Raw genomic sequence first — 27,244 nt, 5'->3', positions numbered from 1 at the left:
TTAGCATACCAGTAAGTCCTCTGGCTGGCTGGTAGGGTTAGCACGTTAGCAGACCAGTAACTCTGGCGGGCTGGTAGGGTTAGCACGTTAGCATTCCAGTAACACCTCTGGTGGGCTGGTAGGGTTAGCATGTTAGCATTCCAGTAACTCCTCTGGCTGGCTGGTAGGGTTAGCACGTTAGCATACCAGTAAGTCCTCTGGCTGGCTGGTAGGGTTAGCACGTTAGCAGACCAGTAACTCCTCTGGCTGGCTGGTAGGGTTAGCACGTTAGCATACCAGTAAGTCCTCTGGCTGGCTGGTAGGGTTAGCACGTTAGCATACCAGTAAGTCCTCTGGCTGGCTGGTAGGGTTAGCACGTTAGCATACCAGTAAGTCCTCTGGCTGGCTTGTAGGGTTAGCACGTTAGCAGACCAGTAACTCCTCTGGCTGGCTGGTAGGGTTAGCACGTTAGCATACCAGTAACTCCTCTGGCGGGCTGGTAAGGTTAGCACGTTAGCAGACCAGTAAGTCCTCTGGTGGGCTTGTAGGGTTAGCACGTTAGCATACCAGTAACTCCTCTGGCTGGCTGGTAGGGTTAGCACGTTAGCATACCAGTAAGTCCTCTGGCTGGCTGGTAGGGTTAGCACGTTAGCATACCAGTAAGTCCTCTGGCTGGCTGGTAGGGTTAGCACGTTAGCAGACCAGTAACTCCTCTGGCTGGCTGGTAGGGTTAGCACGTTAGCATACAAGTAACTCCTCTGGCTGGCTGGTAGGGTTAGCACGTTAGCATACCAGTAAGTCCTCTGGCTGGCTGGTAGGGTTAGCACGTTAGCAGACCAGTAACTCCTCTGGCGGGCTGGTAGGGTTAGCACGTTAGCATACCAGTAACTCCTCTGGCTGGCTGGTAGGGTTAGAACGTTAGCATACCAGTAACTCCTCTGGCTGGCTGGTAGGGTTAGGACGTTAGCATACCAGTAACTCCTCTGGCTGGCTGGTAGGGTTAGCACGTTAGCATACCAGTAAGTCCGCTGGCTGGTAGGGTTAGCACGTTAGCAGACCAGTAACTCCTCTGGCGGGCTGGTAGGGTTAGCACGGTAGCATACCAGTAACTCCTCTGGCTGGCTGGTAGGGTTAGCACGTTAGCATACCAGTAACTCCTCTGGTGGGCTTGTAGGGTTAGCACGTTAGCATACCAGTAACTCCTCTGGTGGGCTTGTAGGGTTAGCACGTTAGCAGACCAGTAACTCCTCTGCTGGCTGGTAGGGTTAGCACGTTAGCATACCAGTAACTCTTCTGGCTGGCTGGTAGGGTTAGCACGTTAGCATTCCAGTAACTCCTCTGGTGGGCTTGTAGGGTTAGCACGTTAGCATACCAGTAAGTCCTCTGGCTGGCTGGTAGGGTTAGCACGTTAGCAGACCAGTAACTCCTCTGGCGGGCTGGTAGGGTTAGCACGTTAGCAGACCAGTAACTCCTCTGGTGGGCTTGTAGGGTTAGCACGTTAGCATACCAGTAAGTCCTCTGGCTGGCTTGTAGGGTTAGCACGTTAGCATACCAGTAAGTCCTCTGGCTGGCTGGTAGGGTTAGCACGTTAGCATACCAGTAAGTCCTCTGGCTGGCTGGTAGGGTTAGCACGTTAGCAGACCAGTAACTCCTCTGGCGGGCTGGTAGGGTTAGCACGTTAGCATTCCAGTAACACCTCTGGTGGGCTGGTAGGGTTAGCATGTTAGCATTCCAGTAACTCCTCTGGCTGGCTGGTAGGGTTAGCACGTTAGCATACCAGTAAGTCCTCTGGCTGGCTGGTAGGGTTAGCACGTTAGCAGACCAGTAACTCCTCTGGCTGGCTGGTAGGGTTAGCACGTTAGCATACCAGTAAGTCCTCTGGCTGGCTGGTAGGGTTAGCACGTTAGCATACCAGTAAGTCCTCTGGTGGGCTTGTAGGGTTAGCACGTTAGCATACCAGTAACTCCTCTGGTGGGCTTGTAGGGTTAGCACGTTAGCAGACCAGTAACTCCTCTGGCGGGCTGGTAGGGTTAGCACGTTAGCATTCCAGTAACTCCTCTGGCTGGCTGGTAGGGTTAGCACGTTAGCATACCAGTAACTCCTCTGGTGGGCTTGTAGGGTTAGCATGTTAGCAGACCAGTAACTCCTCTGGCGGGCTGGTAGGGTTAGCACGTTAGCATTCCAGTAACTCCTCTGGTGGGCTGGTAGGGTTAGCACGTTAGCATTCCAGTAACTCCTCTGGCTGGCTGGTAGGGTTAGCACGTTAGCATACCAGTAACTCCTCTGGCTGGCTGGTAGGGTTAGCACGTTAGCATACCAGTAAGTCCTCTGGCTGGCTGGTAGGGTTAGCACGTTAGCATACCAGTAAGTCCTCTGGCTGGCTGGTAGGGTTAGCACGTTAGCATACCAGTAAGTCCTCTGGCTGGCTGGTAGGGTTAGCACGTTAGCAGACCAGTAACTCCTCTGGCTGGCTGGTAGGGTTAGCACGTTAACATACCAGTAACTCCTCTGGCGGGCTGGTAAGGTTAGCACGTTAGCAGACCAGTAAGTCCTCTGGTGGGCTTGTAGGGGTAGCACGTTAGCAGACCAGTAACTCCTCTGGCGGGCTGGTAGGGTTAGCACGTTAGCATACCAGTAACTCCTCTGGCTGGCTGGTAGGGTTAGCACGTTAGCAGACCAGTAACTCCTCTGGCTGGCTGGTAGGGTTAGCACGTTAGCATACCAGTAAGTCCTCTGGCTGGCTGGTAGGGTTAGCACGTTAGCAGACCAGTAACTCCTCTGGCTGGCTGGTAGGGTTAGCACGTTAGCATACCAGTAACTCCTCTGGCTGGCTGGTAGGGTTAGCACGTTAGCATACCAGTAACTCCTCTGGCTGGCTGGTAGGGTTAGCACGTTAGCATACCAGTAAGTCCTCTGGCTGGCTGGTAGGGTTAGCACGTTAGCATACCAGTAAGTCCTCTGGTGGGCTTGTAGGGGTAGCACGTTAGCATACCAGTAACTCCTCTGGCTGGCTGGTAGGGTTAGCACGTTAGCATACCAGTAAGTCCTCTGGCTGGCTGGTAGGGTTAGCACGTTAGCAGACCAGTAAGTCCTCTGGTGGGCTTGTAGGGGTAGCACGTTAGCAGACCAGTAACTCCTCTGGCTGGCTGGTAGGGTTAGCACGTTAGCATACCAGTAAGTCCTCTGGCTGGCTGGTAGGGTTAGCACGTTAGCAGACCAGTAACTCCTCTGGCGGGCTGGTAGGGTTAGCATGTTAGCATACCAGTAACTCCTCTGGCTGGCTGGTAGGGTTAGAACGTTAGCATACCAGTAACTCCTCTGGCTGGCTGGTAGAGTTAGCACGTTAGCATACAAGTAACTCCTCTGGCTGGCTGGTAGGGTTAGCACGTTAGCATACCAGTAAGTCCTCTGGCTGGCTGGTAGGGTTAGCACGTTAGCAGACCAGTAACTCCTCTGGCGGGCTGGTAGGGTTAGCACGTTAGCATACCAGTAACTCCTCTGGCTGGCTGGTAGGGTTAGAACGTTAGCATACCAGTAACTCCTCTGGCTGGCTGGTAGGGTTAGGACGTTAGCATACCAGTAACTCCTCTGGCTGGCTGGTAGGGTTAGCACGTTAGCATACCAGTAAGTCCGCTGGCTGGTAGGGTTAGCACGTTAGCAGACCAGTAACTCCTCTGGCGGGCTGGTAGGGTTAGCACGGTAGCATACCAGTAACTCCTCTGGCTGGCTGGTAGGGTTAGCACGTTAGCATACCAGTAACTCCTCTGGCTGGCTGGTAGGGTTAGCACGTTAGCATACCAGTAACTCCTCTGGCTGGCTGGTAGGGTTAGCACGTTAGCATACCAGTAACTCTTCTGGCTGGCTGGTAGGGTTAGCACGTTAGCAGACCAGTAACTCCTCTGGCGGGCTGGTAGGGTTAGCAAGTTAGCATACCAGTAACTCCTCTGGTGGGCTTGTAGGGTTAGCACGTTAGCAGACCAGTAACTCCTCTGGCGGGCTGGTAGGGTTAGCACGTTAGCATTCCAGTAACTCCTCTGGTGGGCTTGTAGGGTTAGCACGTTAGCATACCAGTAAGTCCTCTGGCTGGCTGGTAGGGTTAGCACGTTAGCAGACCAGTAACTCCTCTGGCGGGCTGGTAGGGTTAGCACGTTAGCAGACCAGTAACTCCTCTGGCGGGCTGGTAGGGTTAGCACGTTAGCAGACCAGTAACTCCTCTGGTGGGCTTGTAGGGTTAGCACGTTAGCATACCAGTAAGTCCTCTGGCTGGCTTGTAGGGTTAGCACGTTAGCATACCAGTAAGTCCTCTGGCTGGCTGGTAGGGTTAGCACGTTAGCAGACCAGTAACTCCTCTGGCGGGCTGGTTAGGGTTAGCACGTTAGCATACCAGTAACTCCTCTGGCTGGCTGGTAGGGTTAGCACGTTAGCAGACCAGTAACTCCTCTGGCGGGCTGGTAGGGTTAGCAAGTTAGCATACCAGTAACTCCTCTGGTGGGCTTGTAGGGTTAGCACGTTAGCAGACCAGTAACTCCTCTGGCGGGCTGGTAGGGTTAGCACGTTAGCATTCCAGTAACTCCTCTGGCTGGCTGGTAGGGTTAGCACGTTAGCAGACCAGTAACTCCTCTGGCGGGCTGGTAGGGTTAGCAAGTTAGCATACCAGTAACTCCTCTGGTGGGCTTGTAGGGTTAGCACGTTAGCATACCAGTAACTCCTCTGGTGGGCTTGTAGGGTTAGCACGTTAGCAGACCAGTAACTCCTCTGGCGGGCTGGTAGGGTTAGCACGTTAGCATTCCAGTAACTCCTCTGGTGGGCTTGTAGGGTTAGCACGTTAGCATACCAGTAAGTCCTCTGGCTGGCTGGTAGGGTTAGCACGTTAGCAGACCAGTAACTCCTCTGGCGGGCTGGTAGGGTTAGCACGTTAGCAGACCAGTAACTCCTCTGGTGGGCTTGTAGGGTTAGCACGTTAGCATACCAGTAAGTCCTCTGGCTGGCTGGTAGGGTTAGCACGTTAGCAGACCAGTAACTCCTCCGGCGGGCTGGTAGGGTTAGCACGTTAGCAGACCAGTAACTCCTCTGGCTGGCTGGTAGTGTTAGCACGTTAGCAGACCAGTAACTCCTCTGGCGGGCTGGTAGGGTTAGCAAGTTAGCATACCAGTAACTCCTCTGGTGGGCTTGTAGGGTTAGCACGTTAGCATACCAGTAAGTCCTCTGGCTGGCTGGTAGGGTTAGCACGTTAGCAGACCAGTAACTCCTCTGGCGGGCTGGTAGGGTTAGCACGTTAGCATACCAGTAAGTCCTCTGGCGGGCTGGTAGGGTTAGCACGTTAGCAGACCAGTAACTCCTCTGGTGGGCTTGTAGGGTTAGCACGTTAGCATACCAGTAAGTCCTCTGGCTGGCTGGTAGGGTTAGCACGTTAGCAGACCAGTAACTCCTCCGGCGGGCTGGTAGGGTTAGCACGTTAGCAGACCAGTAACTCCTCTGGCTGGCTGGTAGTGTTAGCACGTTAGCAGACCAGTAACTCCTCTGGCGGGCTGGTAGGGTTAGCAAGTTAGCATACCAGTAACTCCTCTGGTGGGCTTGTAGGGTTAGCACGTTAGCATACCAGTAAGTCCTCTGGCTGGCTGGTAGGGTTAGCACGTTAGCAGACCAGTAACTCCTCTGGCGGGCTGGTAGGGTTAGCACGTTAGCAGACCAGTAACTCCTCTGGTGGGCTTGTAGGGTTAGCACGTTAGCATACCAGTAAGTCCTCTGGCTGGCTGGTAGGGTTAGCACGTTAGCATACCAGTAAGTCCTCTGGCTGGCTGGTAGGGTTAGCACATTAGCAGACCAGTAACTCCTCTGGCTGGCTGGTAGGGTTAGCACGTTAGCATACCAGTAACTCCTCTGGCTGGCTGGTAGGGTTAGCAGGTTAGCATACCAGTAACTCCTCTGGCGGGCTGGTAGGGTTAGCACGTTAGCAGACCAGTAACTCCTCTGGTGGGCTTGTAGGGTTAGCACGTTAGCAGACCAGTAAGTCCTCTGGCTGGCTGGTATACCACCAGAGAGTGGTATCTTGTGTTATCGCCTATGAATCTCTTCCTTTAACAGTCTACATTCTGCAAAGACTGCAACATTTATTGTCATTAATCATCATTGTCTGTCTTTCTCTCCACATCTCTCTGTATAAACCAGTGTAAAACACTGCTGATGTCAAAAAGGGCTTTCTAAATACATTATTATATTATATATTATTATTATACATATTGTATATACACTGCTCAAAAAAATAAAGGGAACACTAAAATAACACATCCTAGATCTGAATGAATGAAATATTCTTATGAAATACTTTTTTCTTTACATAGTTGAATGTGCTGACAACAAAATCACACAAAAACTATCAATGGGAATCAAATGTATCAACCCATGGAGGCTTGGATTTGGAGTCACACTCAAAATTAAAGTGGAAAACCACACTACAGGCTGATCCAACTTTGATGTTATGTCCTTAAAACAAGTCAAAATGAGGCTCAGTAGTGTGTGTGGCCTCCACGTGCCTGTATGACCTCCCTACAACGCCTGGGCATGCTCCTGATGAGGTGGCGGATGGTCTCCTGAGGGATCTCCTCCCAGACCTGGACTAAAGCATCTGCCAACTCCTGGACAGTCTGTGGTGCAACGTGGCGTTGGTGGATGGAGCGAGACATGATGTCCCAGATGTGCTCAATTGGATTCAGGTCTGGGGAACGGGCGGGCCAGTCCATAGCATCAATGCCTTCCTCTTGCAGGAACTGCTGACACACTCCAGCCACATGAAGTCTAGCATTGTCTTGCATTAGGAGGAACCCAGGGCCAACCGCACCAGCATATGGTCTCACAAGGGGTCTGAGGATCTCATCTCGGTACCTAATGGCAGTAAGGCTACCTTTGGCGAGCACATGGAGGGCTGTGCGGCCCCCCAAAGAAATGCCATCCCACACCATGACTGACCCACCGCCAAACCGGTTATGCTGGAGGATGTTGCAGGCAGCAGAACGTTCTCCACGGCGTCTCCAGACTCTGTCACGTCTGTCACATGTGCTCAGTGTGAACCTGCTTTCATCCGTGAAGAGCACAGGGCGCCAGTGGCGAATTTGCCAATCTTGGTGTTCTCTGGAAAATGCCAAACGTCCTGCACAGTGTTGGGCTGTAAGCACAACCCCCACCTGTGAACGTCGGGTCCTCATACCACCCTCATGGAGTCTGTTTCTGACCATTTGAGCAGACACATGCACATTTGTGGCCTGCTGGAGGTCATTTTACAGGGCAGTGCTCCTCCTGCTCTTCCTTGCACAAAGGCGGAGGTAGCGGTCCTGCTGCTGGGTTGTTGCCCTCCTACGGCCTCCTTCACGTCTCCTGATGTACTGGCCTGTCTCCTGGTAGCGCCTCCATGCTCTGGACACTACGCTGACAGACACAGCAAAACTTCTTGCCACAGCTCGCATTGATGCTCCATCCTGGATGAGCTGCACTACCTGAGCCACTTGTGTGGGTTGTAGACTCCGTCTCATGCTACCACTAGAGTGAAAGCACCGCCAGCATTCAAAAGTGACCAAAACATCAGCCAGGAAGCATAGGAACTGAGAAGTGGTCTGTGGTCACCACCTGCAGAACCACTCCTTTATTGGGGGTGTCTTGCTAATTGCCTATACTTTCTACCTGTTGTCTATTCCATTTGCACAACAGCATGTGACATTTATTGTCAATCAGTGTTGCTTCCTAAGGGGACAGTTTGATTTCACAGAAGTGTGATTGACTTGGAGTTACATTGTGTTGTTTAAGTGCTCCCTTTATTTTTTTTGAGCAGTGTATATTAGTTGGTAGATAACCCCCCCGTTCTCCAGGTGGACTGATGATCCCGTGGCGACGGAGGTGGTGTGTGTTGAAGGACGAAACCTTCATGTGGTTCAGGGCTAAGCAGGACAGTCTGAAGAGTGGCTGGCTGTATAAGAAGGGAGGTGGCATGTCTACTCTGTCCAGACGGAACTGGAAGCTGCGCTGGTTCGTACTGAGAGACGATAAACTCATGTACTTTGAGAGCGACAGCGAGGAGAAACTGAAGGGGACCGTGGACATCCGCTCCGCCAGGTAAGAATCTACTCCCACATCTGATGAAACAGGCTAACGTTCACCTCCAAGGCTCCATTCACACAGGCAGACAGATTCTGATCACATCAGATCTGCTTCAACTGGTCTAAAGAACAATTAGTGAAAAGATCAGAATTGGGCTGCCTGTGTAAACACAGCCATGTTCTTTCCAGTTATAGTTTCTCTTCTCCTGATTTTACTTTTTAGAACTCTGGCAAAAATTCATCTTATACATTACTAGCTGAATACATTACTAGATTAATACATTACTAGATTAATACATTAGTAGATTAATACATTATTAGCTGAATACATTATTAGCTGAATACATTACTAGATTAATACATTACTAGATGAATACATTACTAGATTAATACATTACTAGATTAATACATTACTAGATTAATACATTAGTAGATTAATACATTATTAGCTGAATACATTATTAGCTGAATACATTACTAGATTAATACATTATTAGATTAATACATTACTAGATTAATACATTACTAGATTAATACATTACTAGATTAATACATTATTAGCTGAATACGTTATTAGCTGAATACATTACTGGATGAATACATTACTAGATTAGTACATTACTAGATTAGTACGTTTCTAGATTAGTACGTTTCTAGATTAGTACGTTTCTAGATTAGTACGTTTCTAGATTAGTACATTACTAGATGAATACATTACTAGATGAATACATTACTAGATTAGTACATTACTAGATGAATACATTACTAGATGAATACATTACTGGATGAATACATTACTGGATGAATACATTACTAGATTAATACATTACTAGATTAATACAATACTAGACTGGTACATTACTAGATTAATACATTACTAGATTAATACAATACTAGATTAATTCATTACTAGACTGGTACTTTACTAGATTAATACATTACTAGATTAATACATTACTAGATTAATACATTACTAGATTAATACATTATTAGATGAATACATTACTAGATTAATACATTACTAGATTAGTACATTACTAGATGAATACATTATTGGATGAATACATTACTGGATGAATACATTACTAGATTAATACATTATTAGATGAATACATTACTAGATTAATACATTATTAGATGAATACATTACTAGATTAATACATTATTAGATGAATACATTACTAGATTAATACATTAATAGATGAATACATTACTAGATGAATACATTACTAGATTAATACATTATTAGATGAATACATTACTAGATTAATACATTAATAGATTAATACATTACTAGATTAATACATTAATAGATTAATACATTATTAGATGAATACATTACTAGATTAATACATTAATAGATTAATACATTACTAGATTAATACATTACTAGATTAATACATTATTACATGAATACATTACTAGATTAATACATTATTAGATTAGTACATTACTAGATTAATACATTACTAGATTAATACATTACTAGATGAATACATTATTAGATGAATACATTACTAGATTAATACATTACTAGATGAATACATTACTAGATGAATACATTATTAGATGAATACATTACTAGATTAATACATTACTAGATTAATACATTACTAGATTAATACATTATTAGATTAATACATTACTAGATTAGTACATTACTAGATTAATACATTACTAGATTAATACATTATTGGATGAATACATTACTAGATGAATACATTACTAGATGAATACATTACTAGATGAATACATTACTAGATGAATACATTACTAGATGAATACATTATTAGATGAATACATTACTAGATGAATACATTACTGGATGAATACATTACTAGATGAATACATTATTAGATGAATACATTACTAGATGAATACATTACTAGATGAATACATTACTAGATGAATACATTACTAGATGAATACATTATTAGATGAATACATTACTAGATGAATACATTACTAGATGAATACATTACTAGATGAATACATTATTAGATGAATACATTATTAGATGAATACATTACTGGATGAATACATTACTAGATGAATACATTACTAGATGAATACATTATTAGATGAATACATTACTGGATGAATACATTACTAGATGAATACATTACTAGATGAATACATTATTAGATGAATACATTACTAGATGAATACATTACTAGATGAATACATTATTAGATGAATACATTATTAGATGAATACATTATTAGATGAATACATTACTAGATGAATACATTATTAGATGAATACATTATTAGATGAATACATTACTAGATGAATACATTACTAGATGAGTACATTACTAGATTAGTACATTACTAGATTAATACATTACTAGATTAATACATTACTAGATTAATACATTACGAGATTAATACATTACGAGATTAATACATTACTAGATTAATACATTACGAGATTAATACATTGCGAGATTAGTACATTACTAGATTAGTACATTACTAGATTAATACATTACTAGATTAATACATTACTAGATTAATACATTACGAGATTAATACATTACTAGACTGGTACATTACTAGATTAATACATTACTAGATTAATACATTACTAGATTAATACATTACTAATCAAAAGTATTTATATAGCCCTTCGTACATCAGCTGATATCTCAAAGTGCTGTACAGAAACCCAGCCTAAAACCCCAAACAGCAAGCAATGCAGGTGTAGAAGCACGGTGGCTAGGAAAAACTCCCTAGAAAGGCCAAAACCTAGGAAGAAACCTAGAGAGGAACCAGGCTCTGAGGGGTAGCCAGTCCTCTTCTGGCTGTCCTAAATGACCAGCAGGGTCAAATAATAATAATCACAGTGGTGTCCTATCCTGCTGTCTACAGGGACATAGTGGATAACCATGCCAAAGAGAATGCTTTGAACATCGTGACTGAAGAGAGAACCTACCACATTTATGCAGAGACTCCTGAAGATGCCAGGTATGTTCAGACTCTAGCCCTCTTCTGTCCAGAGTCTAGCCCTCTTCTGTCCAGAGTCTAGCCCTCTTCTGTCCAGAGTCTAGCCCTCTTCTGTCCAGAGTCTAGCCCTCTTCTGTCCAGAGTCTAGCCCTCTTCTGTCCAGAGTCTAGCCCTCTTCTGTCCAGAGTCTAGCCCTCTTCTGTCCAGAGTCTAGCCCTCTTCTGTCCAGAGTCTAGCCCTCTTCTGTCCAGAGTCTAGCCCCTCTGTCCAGAGTCTTCCTCTGTCCAGAGTCTAGCCCTCTTCTGTCCAGAGTCTAGCCCTCTTCTGTCCAGAGTCTAGCCCTCTTCTGTCCAGAGTCTAGCCCTCTTCTGTCCAGAGTCTAGCCCTCTTCTGTCCAGAGTCTAGCCCTCTTCTGTCCAGAGTCTAGCCCTCTTCTGTCCAGAGTCTAGCCCTCTTCTGTCCAGAGTCTAGCCCTCTTCTGTCCAGAGTCTAGAGTCTAGCCCTCTTCTGTCCAGAGTCTAGCCCTCTTCTGTCCAGAGTCTAGCCCTCTTCTGTCCAGAGTCTAGCCCTCTTCTGTCCAGAGTCTAGCCCTCTTCTGTCCAGAGTCTAGCCCTCTTCTGTCCAGAGTCTAGCCCTCTTCTGTCCAGAGTCTAGCCCTCTTCTGTCCAGAGTCTAGCCCTCTTCTGTCCAGAGTCTAGCCCTCTTCTGTCCAGAGTCTAGCCCTCTTCTGTCCAGAGTCTAGCCCTCTTCTGTCCAGAGTCTAGCCCTCTTCTGTCCAGAGTCTAGCCCTCTTCTGTCCAGAGTCTAGCCCTCCCTCTGTCCAGAGTCTAGCCCTCCAGAGTCTTCCTCCTCTGTCCAGAGTCTAGCCCTCCTCTGTCCAGAGTCTAGCCCTCCTCTGTCCAGAGTCTAGCCCTCTTCTGTCCAGAGTCTAGCCCTCTTCTGTCCAGAGTCTAGCCCTCTTCTGTCCAGAGTCTAGCCCTCTTCTGTCCAGAGTCTAGCCTGTCCAGAGTCTTCTGTCCAGAGTCTAGCCCTCTTCTGTCCAGAGTCTAGCCCTCTTCTGTCCAGAGTCTAGCCCTCTTCTGTCCAGAGTCTAGCCCTCTTCTGTCCAGAGTCTAGCCCTCTTCTGTCCAGAGTCTAGCCCTCTTCTGTCCAGAGTCTAGCCCTCTTCTGTCCAGAGTCTAGCCCTCTTCTGTCCAGAGTCTAGCCCTCTTCTGTCCAGAGTCTAGCCCTCTTCTGTCCAGAGTCTAGCCCTCTTCTGTCCAGAGTCTAGCCCTCTTCTGTCCCCTAGTGGTCCACCAGTGTTGTATTACCCCTAGTGGTCCACCAGTGTTGTATTACCCCTAGTGGTCCACCAGTGTTGTATTACCCCTAGTGGTCCACCAGTGTTATATTACCCCTAGTGGTCCACCAGTGTTATATTACCCCTAGTGGTCCACCAGTGTTGTATTACCCCTAGTGGTCCACCAGTGTTGTATTACCCCTAGTGGTCCACCAGTGTTGTATTACCCCTAGTGGTCCACCAGTGTTGTATTACCCCTAGTGGTCCACCAGTGTTATATTACCCCTAGTGGTCCACCAGTGTTGTATTACCCTAGTGGTCCACCAGTGTTGTATTACCCCTAGTGGTCCACCAGTGTTGTATTACCCCTAGTGGTCCACCAGTGTTATATTACCCCTAGTGGTCCACCAGTGTTGTATTACCCCTAGTGGTCCACCAGTGTTATATTACCCCTAGTGGTCCACCAGTGTTATATTACCCCTAGTGGTCCACCAGTGTTATATTACCCCTAGTGGTCCACCAGTGTTGTATTACCCCTAGTGGTCCACCAGTGTTGTATTACCCCTAGTGGTCCACCAGTGTTGTATTACCCCTAGTGGTCCACCAGTGTTGTATTACCCTAGTGGTCCACCAGTGTTGTATTAACCCTAGTGGTCCACCAGTGTTGTATTAACCCTAGTGGTCCACCAGTGTTGTATTACCCCTAGTGGTCCACCAGTGTTGTATTACCCCTAGTGGTCCACCAGTGTTGTATTACCCCTAGTGGTCCACCAGTGTTGTATTACCCCTAGTGGTCCACCAGTGTTATATTACCCCTAGTGGTCCACCAGTGTTATATTACCCCTAGTGGTCCCCCAGTGTTGTATTACCCCTAGTGGTCCACCAGTGTTGTATAGATGTTGTATTACCCCTAGTGGTCCACCAGTGTTATATTACCCCTAGTGGTCCACCAGTGTTGTATTACCCCTAGTGGTCCACCAGTGTTATATTACCCCTAGTGGTCCCCCAGTGTTATATTACCCCTAGTGGTCCACCAGTGTTATATTACCCCTAGTGGTCCACCAGTGTTATATTACCCCTAGTGGTCCCCCAGTGTTATATTACCCCTAGTGGTCCACCAGTGTTATATTACCTCTAGTGGTCCACCAGTGTTATATTACCCCTAGTGGTCCACCAGTGTTATATTACCCCTAGTGGTCCACCAGTGTTGTATTACCCCTAGTGGTCCCCCAGTGTTATATTACCCCTAGTGGTCCACCAGTGTTGTATTACCCCTAGTGGTCCACCAGTGTTGTATTACCCCTAGTGGTTCACCAGTGTTATATTACCCCTAGTGGTCCACCAGTGTTGTATTACCCCTAGTGGTTCACCAGTGTTATATTACCCCTAGTGGTTCACCAGTGTTGTATTACCCCTAGTGGTCCACCAGTGTTGTATTACCCCTAGTGGTCCACCAGTGTTGTATAGATGTTGTATTACCCCTAGTGGTCCACCAGTGTTATATTACCCCTAGTGGTCCACCAGTGTTGTATTACCCCTAGTGGTCCACCAGTGTTATATTACCCCTAGTGGTCCCCCAGTGTTATATTACCCCTAGTGGTCCACCAGTGTTATATTACCCCTAGTGGTCCACCAGTGTTATATTACCCCTAGTGGTCCCCCAGTGTTATATTACCCCTAGTGGTCCACCAGTGTTATATTACCTCTAGTGGTCCACCAGTGTTATATTACCCCTAGTGGTCCACCAGTGTTATATTACCCCTAGTGGTCCACCAGTGTTATATTACCCCTAGTGGTCCACCAGTGTTATATTACCCCTAGTGGTCCACCAGTGTTATATTACCCCTAGTGGTCCCCCAGTGTTATATTACCCCTAGTGGTCCACCAGTGTTATATTACCCCTAGTGGTCCCCCAGTGTTATATTACCCCTAGTGGTCCCCCAGTGTTGTATTACCCCTAGTGGTCCACCAGTGTTGTATAGATGTTGTATTACCCCTAGTGGTCCACCAGTGTTATATTACCCCTAGTGGTCCACCAGTGTTGTATTACCCCTAGTGGTCCACCAGTGTTATATTACCCCTAGTGGTCCCCCAGTGTTATATTACCCCTAGTGGTCCACCAGTGTTATATTACCCCTAGTGGTCCACCAGTGTTATATTACCCCTAGTGGTCCCCCAGTGTTATATTACCCCTAGTGGTCCACCAGTGTTATATTACCTCTAGTGGTCCACCAGTGTTATATTACCCCTAGTGGTCCACCAGTGTTATATTACCCCTAGTGGTCCACCAGTGTTATATTACCCCTAGTGGTCCACCAGTGTTATATTACCCCTAGTGGTCCCCCAGTGTTATATTACCCCTAGTGGTCCCCCAGTGTTATATTACCCCTAGTGGTCCACCAGTGTTATATTACCCCTAGTGGTCCCCCAGTGTTGTATTACCCCTAGTGGTCCACCAGTGTTGTATTACCCCTAGTGGTCCCCCAGTGTTATATTACCCCTAGTGGTCCACCAGTGTTGTATTACCCCTAGTGGTCCACCAGTGTTATATTACCCCTAGTGGTCCACCAGTGTTGTATAGATGTTATATTACCCCTAGTGGTCCCCCAGTGTTATATTACCCCTAGTGGTCCACCAGTGTTATATTACCCCTAGTGGTCCACCAGTGTTGTATTACCCCTAGTGGTCCACCAGTGTTATATTACCCCTAGTGGTCCACCAGTGTTATATTACCCCTAGTGGTCCACCAGTGTTATATTACCCCTAGTGGTCCACCAGTGTTATATTACCCCTAGTGGTCCACCAGTGTTATATTACCCCTAGTGGTCCACCAGTGTTATATTACCCCTAGTGGTCCACCAGTGTTATATTACCCCTAGTGGTCCACCAGTGTATTGCTCTGTGGAATCCTTACCTCTCTCCCTCCAGTGGCTGGTTCAACGTGCTGAGTCGTGTCCACAGTGCCAGTCCAGACCAGCTGATGGAGATGAACCATGAGCAGGCCGACCCCAAGAACGCTGTGGTCAGTACTAACCTCCTCCATCACATCTATCGATCTCTACGAGTTACAGCAGTGTTCACGTTGACTGACTACATGACAATGTTCTGAACTGTAAATTTCACCACAGGGAACTGTGGATGTTGGACTGATCGACTCTGTGTGCGCGTCAGACAATCCTGACAGACCCAACTCGTTTGTCATCATCACTGCTAACCGTGTGATCCACTGCAACACTGAGATGCCTGAAGAGATGCACCACTGGATCGGCCTGCTGCAGAAACCTAAAGGAGACGCCAGGATAGACGGGCAGGAGTTCTTCGTCAGAGGTTAGTGATGTACAGTACCTGTACGTCACAGTTCATTTGTGGAATTTTTATATTTTTTTATGCGTTTGAGCCAATCAGTTGTGTTGTGTCAAGGTAGGGTGATATACAAGAACTTTGAACGTTTTTGAAGTGCAAAAACCATCAAGCGCTACGATGAAACTTTCTCTCATGAGGACCGCCACAGGAAATTAAGACCCAGGGTTACCTCTGCTGCAGAGGATAAGTTCATTAGTTACCAGCCTCAGAAATCAGCAATTAACTTTACCTCGGATTGCAGCCCAAATAAATGCTTCAGAGTTCAAGTAACAGCTGAGGAGACTGTGAATCAGACCTTCATGGTCAAATTGCTGCAAAGAAACCACTACTAAAGGACACCAATAAGAAGAACAGACTTGCTTGGGCCAAGAAACACGAGCAATGGACATTAGACCGGTGGCAATCTGTCCTTTGGTCTGACGAGTGTCTTTGTAAGAAACAGAGTCGGTGAACGGATGATCACCGTAAGTGTGGTTCCCACAGTGAAGCATGGAGGAAGAGGTGTGGGGGTGCTTTGCTGGTGACAATGTCTGTGATTTATTTAGAATTCAAGGCACACTTAACCAGCATTCTGCAGTGATACACCATTCCATCTGGTTTGTGCTTCGTGGGACTAATTTGTTTTTCAACAGGACAATGACCCAAAACAGACCTAGAGTCTGTGTAAGGGCTATTTGACCAAGAAGGAGAGTGATGGAGTGCTGTGTCAGATGACCTGACCTCAACAATCACCCGACCTCAACCCGTTTGGGATGAGTTTGACCGCAGACGAAGGGCGCAGCACATGTGGGAACTCCTTCAAGACTGTTGGAACAGCATTCCAGGTCATGAAGCTGGTTGAGAGAATGCCAAGAGTGTGCAAAGCTGTCAAGGCAAAGGGCGTCTACTTTGAAGAATCTCAAATCTAAAATACATGTTGATTTGTTTAACACTTTTTTGGTTACTACATGATTCCATATGTGTTATTTCATAGTTTTCATGTCTTCACTTTTATTCTACAATGTAGAAAACAGTCAAAACAAACTTTGGACATATTTTCCATCATGAACATTTAACAACTAATATTTTTTTACATTTTGATATATATTTAATATTTTTTAATATTTTGTCTGTTCTCAGTACTGGACAATTCCTTAGTGTCCTTCTGTCTCTCTTCCCAGGTTGGCTTCACAAGGAGATAAGGGCTAAGAGCACTAGTCTGAAGCTGAAGAAGAGATGGTTTGTATTGACCTCTAACTCTCTGGACTACTACAAGTCTTCAGAGCGCAGTGTGTCCAAGCTGGGGACCCTGGTCCTCAACAGTCTCTGCTCTGTGGTCCAGCCCGACGAGAAGGTCTTCAAGGACACCGGTAGGTAGAGACTGAGAATGTGGCACCCTTTTCCCTTTCATAGTGCCATAGGGCTCTGCTCAAAAGAAGTGTCCTATTTAGAGAATAGGGTGCCATTTTGGGATGCAGACTGGGAGAGTAGTGGCCTGTGCTGCGCGTTGCATTTCTAGCCTGGTCCCAGGTCTGTTTGTGCCATCTTGACAGTTCCTATTAGTGACAAAGACCATGAAAGTTGGCAAGACAGCAGAAAATACATCTGGGACCAGGCTAATGCATTTCAGTCAGTCATGGTAAAGATTAATGTGTGTCTGTCGACCATACAATACTCTGTCTGTAATCCCACCTGAGATTGATGTGCTATCGCACGATGTCAATGCTCCTTGAATCACTCTGACTATTCTATACCCCCAGGTTACTGGAACATCATCGTCCACGGACGTAAACACTCGTACCACCTCTACACCAAACTACTGAACGAGGCTATGCGCTGGGCGTCGGCCATACAGGGGGCTGTCGACAGCAAGGTTCCCATAGAGACACCCACACAGCAACTCATCAGGGACATCAAGGTACAGCCAATCACCAGCCTGCATACTGCCAGTCAACCAATCACCAGCCTTCATACTGACATGGTCATTTTATGTCAGATGAATTTGCATTTTAGCCTGGTTCCAGATCTGTTTGTTTTGTCTTGCCAACTTCTATATCATTGATGCGTGTTTGGCAAGACGGCACAGACAGACCTGAGACCAGTCTAGTTACAATTGTCCAGACCTGAGACCAGTCTAGTTACAATTGTCCAGACCTGAGACCAGTCTAGTTACAATTGTCCAGATCTGAGACCAGTCTAGTTACATTTGTCCAGACCTGAGACCAGTCTAGTTACATTTGTCCAGATCTGAGACCAGTCTAGTTACATTTGTCCAGACCTGAGACCAGTCTAGTTACATTTGTCCAGACCTGAGACCAGTCTAGTTACAATTGTCCAGACCTGAGACCAGTCTAGTTACATTTGTCCAGATCTGAGACCAGTCTAGTTACATTTGTCCAGATCCGAGACCAGTCTAGTTACATTTGTCCAGATCCGAGACCAGTCTAGTTACATTTGTCCAGATCCGAGACCAGTCTAGTTACATTTGTCCAGATCCGAGACCAGTCTAGTTACATTTGTCCACATCCGAGACCAGTCTAGTTACATTTGTCCAGATCCGAGACCAGTCCTAGCTGTGGCGTCATTTACCGTTGCAGCCTCTGCTTATGGCCAGCAGGGACACACAGTCACACTGTAGTGAGGTACTAGACGGGGCCTGTACAGTCACACTGTAGTGTAGTGAGGTACTAAACTGGGCCTGTACAGTCACAAAGTAGTGAGGTACTAGACTGGGCCTGTACAGTCACAAAGTAGTGAGGTGAGGTTCTAAACTGGGCCTGTACAGTCACACTGTAGTGTAGTGAGGTACTAAACTGGGCCAGTACAGTCACAAAGTAGTGAGGTACTAGACTGGGCCTGTACAGTCACAAAGTAGTGAGGTACTAGACTGGGCCTGTACAGTCACAAAGTAGTGAGGTACTAAACTGGGCCTGTACAGTCACAAAGTGTAGTGAGGTACTAAACTGGGCCTGTACAGTCACAAAGTAGTGAGGTGAGGTTCTAAACTGGGCCTGTACAGTCACACTGTAGTGTAGTGAGGTACTAAACTGGGCCAGTACAGTCACACTGTAGTGAGGTACTAAACTGGGCCTGTACAGTCACACTGTAGTGAAGTGAGGTACTAAACTGGGCCTGTACAGTCACACTGTAGTGTAGTGAGGTACTAAACTGGGCCTGTACAGTCACACTGTAGTGAGGTACTAAACTGGGCCAGTACAGTCACACTGTAGTGAGGTACTAAACTGGGCCTGTACAGTCACACTGTAGTGAGGTACTAAACTGGGCCTGTACAGTCACACTGTAGTGTAGTGAGGTACTAAACTGGGCCTGTACAGTCACACTGTAGTGAGGTGAGGTACTAAACTGGGCCTGTACAGTCACAAAGTAGTGAGGTGAGGTTCTAAACTGGGCCTGTACAGTCACACTGTAGTGTAGTGAGGTACTAAACTGGGCCTGTACAGTCACACTGTAGTGTAGTGAGGTACTAAACTGGGCCTGTACAGTCACACTGTAGTGAGGTGAGGTTCTAAACTGGGCCTGTACAGTCACACTGTAGTGAAGTGAGGTACTAAACTGGGCCTGTACAGTCACACTGTAGTGAGGTGAGGTTCTAAACTGGGCCTGTACAGTCACACTGTAGTGTAGTGAGGTTCTAAACTGGGCCTGTACAGTCACACTGTAGTGAGGTACTAAACTGGGCCTGTACAGTCACACTGTAGTGAAGTGAGGTACTAAACTGGGCCTGTACACTGTAGTGAAGTGAGGTACTAGACTAGGCCTGTACAGTCACAAAGTAGTGAGGTGAGGTTCTAAACTGGGCCTGTACAGTCACACTGTAGTGAAGTGAGGTACTAAACTGGGCCTGTACAGTCACACTGTAGTGTAGTGAGGTACTAAACTGGGCCTGTACAGTCACACTGTAGTGATGTACTAAACTGGGCCTGTACAGTCACACTGTAGTGATGTACTAAACTGGGCCTGTACAGTCACACTGTAGTGAGGTACTAAACTGGGCCTGTACAGTCACACTGTAGTGAGGTACTAAACTGGGCCTGTACAGTCACACTGTAGTGATGTACTAAACTGGGCCTGTACAGTCACACTGTAGTGAGGTACTAAACTGGGCCTGTACAGTCACACTGTAGTGTAGTGAGGTACTAAACTGGGCCTGTACAGTCACACTGTAGTGTAGTGAGGTACTAAACTGGGCCTGTACAGTCACAAAGTAGTGAGGTGAGGTTCTAAACTGGGCCTGTACAGTCACACTGTAGTGAGGTACTAAACTGGGCCTGTACACTGTAGTGAAGTGAGGTACTAAACTGGGCCTGTACAGTCACACTGTAGTGAGGTACTAAACTGGTCCTGTACAGTCACACTGTAGTGTAGTGAGGTACTAAATGGGGCCTGTACAGTCACACAGTAGTGAGGTACTAAATGGGGCCTGTACAGTCACACAGTAGTGAGGTACTAAACTGGGCCTGTACAGTCACACTGTAGTGTAGTGAGGTACTAAACTGGGCCTGTACAGTCACACTGTAGTGAAGTGAGGTACTAAACTGGGCCTGTACAGTCACACTGTAGTGAGGTACTAAACTGGGCCTGTACAGTCACACTGTAGTGTAGTGAGGTACTAAACTGGGCCTGTACAGTCACACTGTAGTGAGGTACTAAACTGGGCCTGTACAGTCACACTGTAGTGAAGTGAGGTACTAAACTGGGCCTGTACAGTCACACTGTAGTGAGGTACTAAACTGGGCATGTACAGTCACACTGTAGTGAGGTACTAAACTGGGCCTGTACAGTCACACTGTAGTGATGTACTAAACTGGGCCTGTACAGTCACACTGTAGTGATGTACTAAACTGGGCCAGTACAGTCACACTGTAGTGAGGTACTAAACTGGGCCTGTACAGTCACACTGTAGTGAGGTACTAAACTGGGCCTGTACAGTCACACTGTAGTGAGGTACTAAACTGGGCCTGTACAGTCACACTGTAGTGTAGTGAGGTACTAAACTGGGCCTGTACAGTCACACTGTAGTGAGGTACTAAACTGGGCCTGTACAGTCACACTGTAGTGAGGTACTAAACTGGGCCTGTACAGTCACACTGTAGTGAGGTACTAAACTGGGCCTGTACAGTCACACTGTAGTGAGGTACTAAACTGGGCCTGTACAGTCACACTGTAGTGTAGTGAGGTACTAAACTGGGCCTGTACAGTCACACTGTAGTGAGGTACTAAACTGGGCCTGTACAGTCACACTGTAGTGAGGTACTAAACTGGGCCTGTACAGTCACACTGTAGTGTAGTGAGGTACTAAACTGGGCCTGTACAGTCACACTGTAGTGAGGTACTAAACTGGGCCTGTACAGTCACACTGTAGTGTAGTGAGGTACTAAACTGGGCCTGTACAGTCACACTGTAGTGAGGTACTAAACTGGGCCAGTACAGTCACACTGTAGTGAGGTACTAAACTGGGCCTGTACAGTCACACTGTAGTGAGGTACTAAACTGGGCCTGTACAGTCACACTGTAGTGAGGTACTAAACTGGGCCTGTACAGTCACACTGTAGTGAGGTACTAAACTGGGCCTGTACAGTCACACTGTAGTGAGGTACTAAACTGGGCCTGTACAGTCACACTGTAGTGAGGTACTAAACTGGGCCAGTACAGTCACACTGTAGTGAGGTACTAAACTGGGCCTGTACAGTCACACTGTAGTGTAGTGAGGTACTAAACTGGGCCTGTACAGTCACACTGTAGTGAGGTACTAAACTGGGCCTGTACAGTCACACTGTAGTGAGGTACTAAACTGGGCCTGTACAGTCACACTGTAGTGTAGTGATGTACTAAACTGGGCTTGTACAGTCACACTGTAGTGAGGTACTAAACTGGGCCTGTACAGTCACACTGTAGTGAGGTACTAAACTGGGCCTGTACAGTCACACTGTAGTGATGTACTAAACTGGGCCAGTACAGTCACACTGTAGTGATGTACTAAACTGGGCCAGTACAGTCACACTGTAGTGAGGTACTAAACTGGGCCAGTACAGTCACACTGTAGTGAGGTACTAAACTGGGCCAGTACAGTCACACTGTAGTGATGTACTAAACTGGGCCAGTACAGTCACACTGTAGTGAGGTACTAAACTGGGCCTGTACAGTCACACTGTAGTGAGGTACTAAACTGGGCCTGTACAGTCACACTGTAGTGAGGTACTAAACTGGGCCTGTACAGTCACACTGTAGTGAGGTACTAGACTAGGCCTGTACAGTCACAATGTAGTGAAGTGAGGTTCTAAACTGGGCCTGTACAGTCACACTGTAGTGTAGTGAGGTACTAAACTGGGCCTGTACAGTCACACTGTAGTGAAGTGAGGTACTAAACTGGGCCTGTACACTGTAGTGAAGTGAGGTACTAGACTAGGCCTGTACAGTCACAAAGTAGTGAGGTGAGGTTCTAAACTGGGCCTGTACAGTCACACTGTAGTGAAGTGAGGTACTAAACTGGGCCTGTACAGTGTACTGTAGTGAGGTACTAGACTAGGCCTGTACAGTCACAAAGTAGTGAGGTGAGGTTCTAAACTGGGCCTGTACAGTCACACTGTAGTGAAGTGAGGTACTAAACTGGGCCAGTACAGTCACACTGTAGTGTAGTGAGGTACTAAACTGGGCCAGTACAGTCACACTGTAGTGTAGTGAGGTACTAAACTGGGCCTGTACAGTCACACTGTAGTGAGGTACTAAACTGGGCCTGTACAGTCACACTGTAGTGTAGTGAGGTACTAAACTGGGCCAGTACAGTCACACTGTAGTGTAGTGAGGTACTAAACTGGGCCAGTACAGTCACACTGTAGTGTAGTGAGGTACTAAACTGGGCCTGTACAGTCACACTGTAGTGAGGTACTAAACTGGGCCTGTACAGTCACACTGTAGTGTAGTGAGGTACTAAACTGGGCCTGTACAGTCACACTGTAGTGTAGTGAGGTACTAAACTGGGCCTGTACAGTCACACTGTAGTGTAGTGAGGTACTAAACTGGGCCTGTACAGTCACACTGTAGTGTAGTGAGGTACTAAACTGGGCCAGTACAGTCACACTGTAGTGTAGTGAGGTACTAAACTGGGCCTGTACAGTCACACTGTAGTGAGGTACTAAACTGGGCCTGTACAGTCACAAAGTAGTGAGGTGAGGTTCTAAACTGGGCCTGTACAGTCACACTGTAGTGAGGTACTAAACTGGGCCTGTACACTGTAGTGAAGTGAGGTACTAAACTGGGCCTGTACAGTCACACTGTAGTGAGGTGAGGTACTAAACTGGGCCTGTACAGTCACACTGTAGTGAGGTACTAAACTGGGCCTGTACAGTCACACTGTAGTGTAGTGAGGTACTAAACTGGGCCTGTACAGTCACACTGTAGTGAAGTGAGGTACTAAACTGGGCCTGTACAGTCACACTGTAGTGAGGTACTAAACTGGGCCTGTACAGTCACACTGTAGTGTAGTGAGGTACTAAACTGGGCCTGTACAGTCACACTGTAGTGTAGTGAGGTACTAAACTGGGCCTGTACAGTCACACTGTAGTGAGGTACTAAACTGGGCCTGTACAGTCACACTGTAGTGTAGTGAGGTACTAAACTGGGCCTGTACAGTCACACTGTAGTGAGGTACTAAACTGGGCCTGTACAGTCACACTGTAGTGAGGTACTAAACTGGGCCTGTACAGTCACACTGTAGTGATGTACTAAACTGGGCCTGTACAGTCACACTGTAGTGAGGTACTAAACTGGGCCTGTACAGTCACACTGTAGTGAGGTACTAAACTGGGCCTGTACAGTCACACTGTAGTGTAGTGAGGTACTAAACTGGGCCTGTACAGTCACACTGTAGTGAGGTACTAAACTGGGCCTGTACAGTCACACTGTAGTGAGGTACTAAACTGGGCCTGTACAGTCACACTGTAGTGATGTACTAAACTGGGCCTGTACAGTCACACTGTAGTGAGGTACTAAACTGGGCCTGTACAGTCACACTGTAGTGATGTACTAAACTGGGCCAGTACAGTCACACTGTAGTGAGGTACTAAATGGGGCCTGTACAGTCACACTGTAGTGAGGTACTAAATGGGGCCTGTACAGTCACACTGTAGTGAGGTACTAAACTGGGCCTGTACAGTCACACTGTAGTGAGGTACTAAACTGGGCCAGTACAGTCACACTGTAGTGAAGTGAGGTACTAGACTGGGCCTGTATAGTCACACTGTAGTGTAGTGAGGTACTAAACTGGGCCAGTACAGTCACACTGTAGTGTAGTGAGGTACTAAACTGGGCCTGTACAGTCACACTGTAGTGAGGTACTAAACGGGGCCAGTACAGTCACACTGTAGTGAGGTACTAAATGGGGCCTGTACAGTCACACAGTGTGCAGGGCCCAGTACATCACTACAATGTGTGTTCCAGGCGTTTCTTCTGTTCATTCAGTTCTTCTGTCCTGTGATTGGTCCTGTCCTGCTCCAATAGTACCATGAAACTATCACTTTTTAAAATGTATTTATTTATTTTTTATTGTCATACGGAGTGTTGACTTGAATATTGTCTCGTGACAAGTCACGAGATGCTAGTCTGGTCCCAGATCTGTTTATGGTGTCTTTGTCAACTCCGCAGGAGTGGGGCGGCCTCGTGGTTAGAGCGTGGAAACCTGTTGCTCTGCCTTTAAATAAGGCACCCAAATTGCTCCAGGGGTGCTGGACAACGGTGACCGTGGGTGTCGGGATATTCAAAATGCACATGTTCATTACAAGTGTTTAACAGCACAATTATACAGGGCATTCGGAAAGTATTCAGACCCCTTGACTTTTTCCACATTTTATGTTATGTTACAGCCTTATTCTAAAATGGATGAAAACATTTTTAAAAAATATATATCAATCTACACACAATACCCCATAATGACACTGAAGACAGGTTTTTAGAAATGTTTGCAAATGTATAAAAAAAAAAATTTAAAACAGCAATACCTTATTTACATAAGTATTCAGACCCTTTGCCTGTATTGAGTTCCATAGTTCCTCTGTGGAGATGGGAGAACCTTCCAGAAGGACAACCATCTCTGCAGCACTCCACCAATCAGGCCTTTATGGTCGAGTGGCCAGACGGATGCCACTCCTCAGTAAAAGGCACATGACAGCCCGCTTGGAGTTTGCCAAAAGGCACCTGAAGGACTCTGACCATGAGAAACAAGACTCTCTGGTCTGATGAAACCAAGATTGAACTCTTTGGCCTGAATGCCAAGCGTCACGTCTGGAGGAAACCTGGCACCATCCCTACGGTGAAGCATGGTGGTGGCAGCATCATGCTGTGGGGATGTTTTTCAGCTGCAGGGACTGGGAGACTAGTCGGGATCATGGGAAGGATGAACAGAGCAAAGTACTGAGATCCTTGATGAAAACCTGCTCCAGAGCGCTCAGGTTCTCAGACTGGGTCGAAGGTTCACTTTCCAACAGGACAACAACCCTAAGCACACAGCCAAGATCACATAGGAGTGGCATCGGGACACGTCTCTAAATGTCCTTGAGTGGCCCAGCCAGAGCCCAGACTTGAACCCGATCAAACATCTCTGGAGAGAACAGAAAATAGCTGTGCAGCGACACTCCCCATCCAACCTGACAGAGCTTGAGAGGATCTGCAGAGAAGAATGGGATAAAATCCCCAAATACAAGTGTGCCAAGTTTGTAACGTCATACCCAAGAAGACTCGAGGCTGTAATCGCTGCCAAAGGTGCTTCAACAAAAGTACTGAGTAAATGGTCTGAATACTTCCATTTTTATTTTTAATTAAAAAAAATTGCTTTGTCATTATGGGGTATTGTGATGTCATTACGGGTATTGTGATGTCATTATGGGGTATTGTGATGTCATTATGGGGTATTGTGATGTCATTATGGGGTATTGTGGGTAGATTGATGAGCAAAAAAACCCAATATAATCCATTTTAGAATAAGGCTGTAACCTGACAAAATGTGTAAAAAGTCATGGGGTCTGAATACTATCCGAATGCACTGTAAGCACCCTCCTAAGTATAATGAATTAAGACCTCTGACTCCTAACCCCTGACCCCTGTGTATCCCCCCCCAGGAGAGCAGTCTGAACGTGGAAGCTGTAGAACAGACGTATTGGAGGAACCCTATCCTCAGATATACCCAGCACCCCCTCCACTCCCCCCTGCTTCCTCTGCCTTATGGGGAGGTCAACATCCACCGTGAGTTATTACTGCTTTAACCCAATTATTAACTACCTATTTTACCCTCCACGGACTTCTACAACCTCTTTAACCCTCCACGGACTTCTACAACCTCTTTAACCCTCCACGGACTTCTACAACCTCTTTCACCCTCCACGGACTTCTATAACCTCTTTCACCCTCCACGGACTTCTACAACCTCTTTCACCCTCCACGGACTTCTACAACCTCTTTCACCCTCCACGGACTTCTACAACCTCTTTCACCCTCCACGGACTTCTACAACCTCTTTAACCCTCCACGGACTTCTACAACCTCTTTCACCCTCCACGGACTTCTATAACCTCTTTCACCCTCCACGGACTTCTACAACCTCTTTCACCCTCCACGGACTTCTACAACCTCTTTCACCCTCCACGAACTTCTACAACCGCTTTCACCCTCCACGGACTTCTACAGCCTCTTTCACCCTCCACTGACTTCTACAGCCTCTTTCACCCTCCACGGACTTCTACAGCCTCTTTCACCCTCCACGGACTTCTACAGCCTCTTTCACCCTCCACGGACTTCTACAACCTCTTTCACCCTCCACGGACTTCTACAACCTCTTTCACCCTCCACGGACTTCTACAACCTCTTTCACCCTCCACGGACTTCTACAACCTCTTTCACCCTCCACGGACTTCTACAACCTCTTCACCCTCCACGGACTTCTACAACCTCCTTCACCCTCCACGGACTTCTACAAGCTCTTTCACCCTCCACGGACTTCTACAACCTCTTTCACCCTCCACGGACTTCTACAACCTCTTTCACCCTCCACGGACTTCTACAACCTCTTTCACCCTCCACGGACTTCTACAACCTCTTTCACCCTCCACGGACAGCTACAACCTCTTTCACCCTCCACGGACTTCTACAACCTCTTTAACCCTCCACGGACTTCTACAACCTCTTTCACCCTCCACGGACTTCTACAACCTCTTTCACCCTCCACGGACTTCTACAACCTCTTTCACCCACCACGGACTTCTACAACCTCTTTCACCCACCACGGACTTCTACAACCTCTTTCACCCTCCACGGACTTCTACAACCTCTTTCACCCTCCACGGACTTCTACAACCTCTTTCACCCTCCACGGACTTCTACAACCTCTTTCACCCTCCACGGACTTCTACAACCTCTTTCACCCTCCACGGACTTCTACAACCTCTTTCACCCTCCACGGACTTCTACAACCTCTTTCACCCTCCACGGACTTCTACAACCTCTTTCACCCTCCACGGACTTCTACAACCTCTTTCACCCTCCACGGACTTCTACAACCTCTTTCACCCTCCACGGACTTCTACAACCTCTTTCACCCTCCA

General features: G+C 46.9%; 1 protein-coding gene across 1 annotated transcript in view; it reads left to right on the top strand.

The window, feature by feature from the left end:
• The window catches only part of myo10l3 (myosin X, like 3), a 298,563-nt gene that overhangs the window by 216,448 nt on the left and 54,871 nt on the right, over window positions 1-27,244 (top strand). The window contains 7 exon segments of the mRNA XM_052523285.1: window positions 7,839-8,082; window positions 10,940-11,035; window positions 15,222-15,315; window positions 15,422-15,620; window positions 16,817-17,005; window positions 17,396-17,553; window positions 25,766-25,889. Of these exon segments, the coding sequence (XP_052379245.1) occupies window positions 7,839-8,082; window positions 10,940-11,035; window positions 15,222-15,315; window positions 15,422-15,620; window positions 16,817-17,005; window positions 17,396-17,553; window positions 25,766-25,889 (1,104 nt within the window).

The sequence above is a fragment of the Oncorhynchus keta genome, chromosome 7, assembly GCF_023373465.1.
Source record: "Oncorhynchus keta strain PuntledgeMale-10-30-2019 chromosome 7, Oket_V2, whole genome shotgun sequence".
Taxonomy (NCBI): domain Eukaryota; kingdom Metazoa; phylum Chordata; class Actinopteri; order Salmoniformes; family Salmonidae; genus Oncorhynchus; species Oncorhynchus keta.
This window is presented reverse-complemented; position numbering and strand designations above follow the sequence as displayed.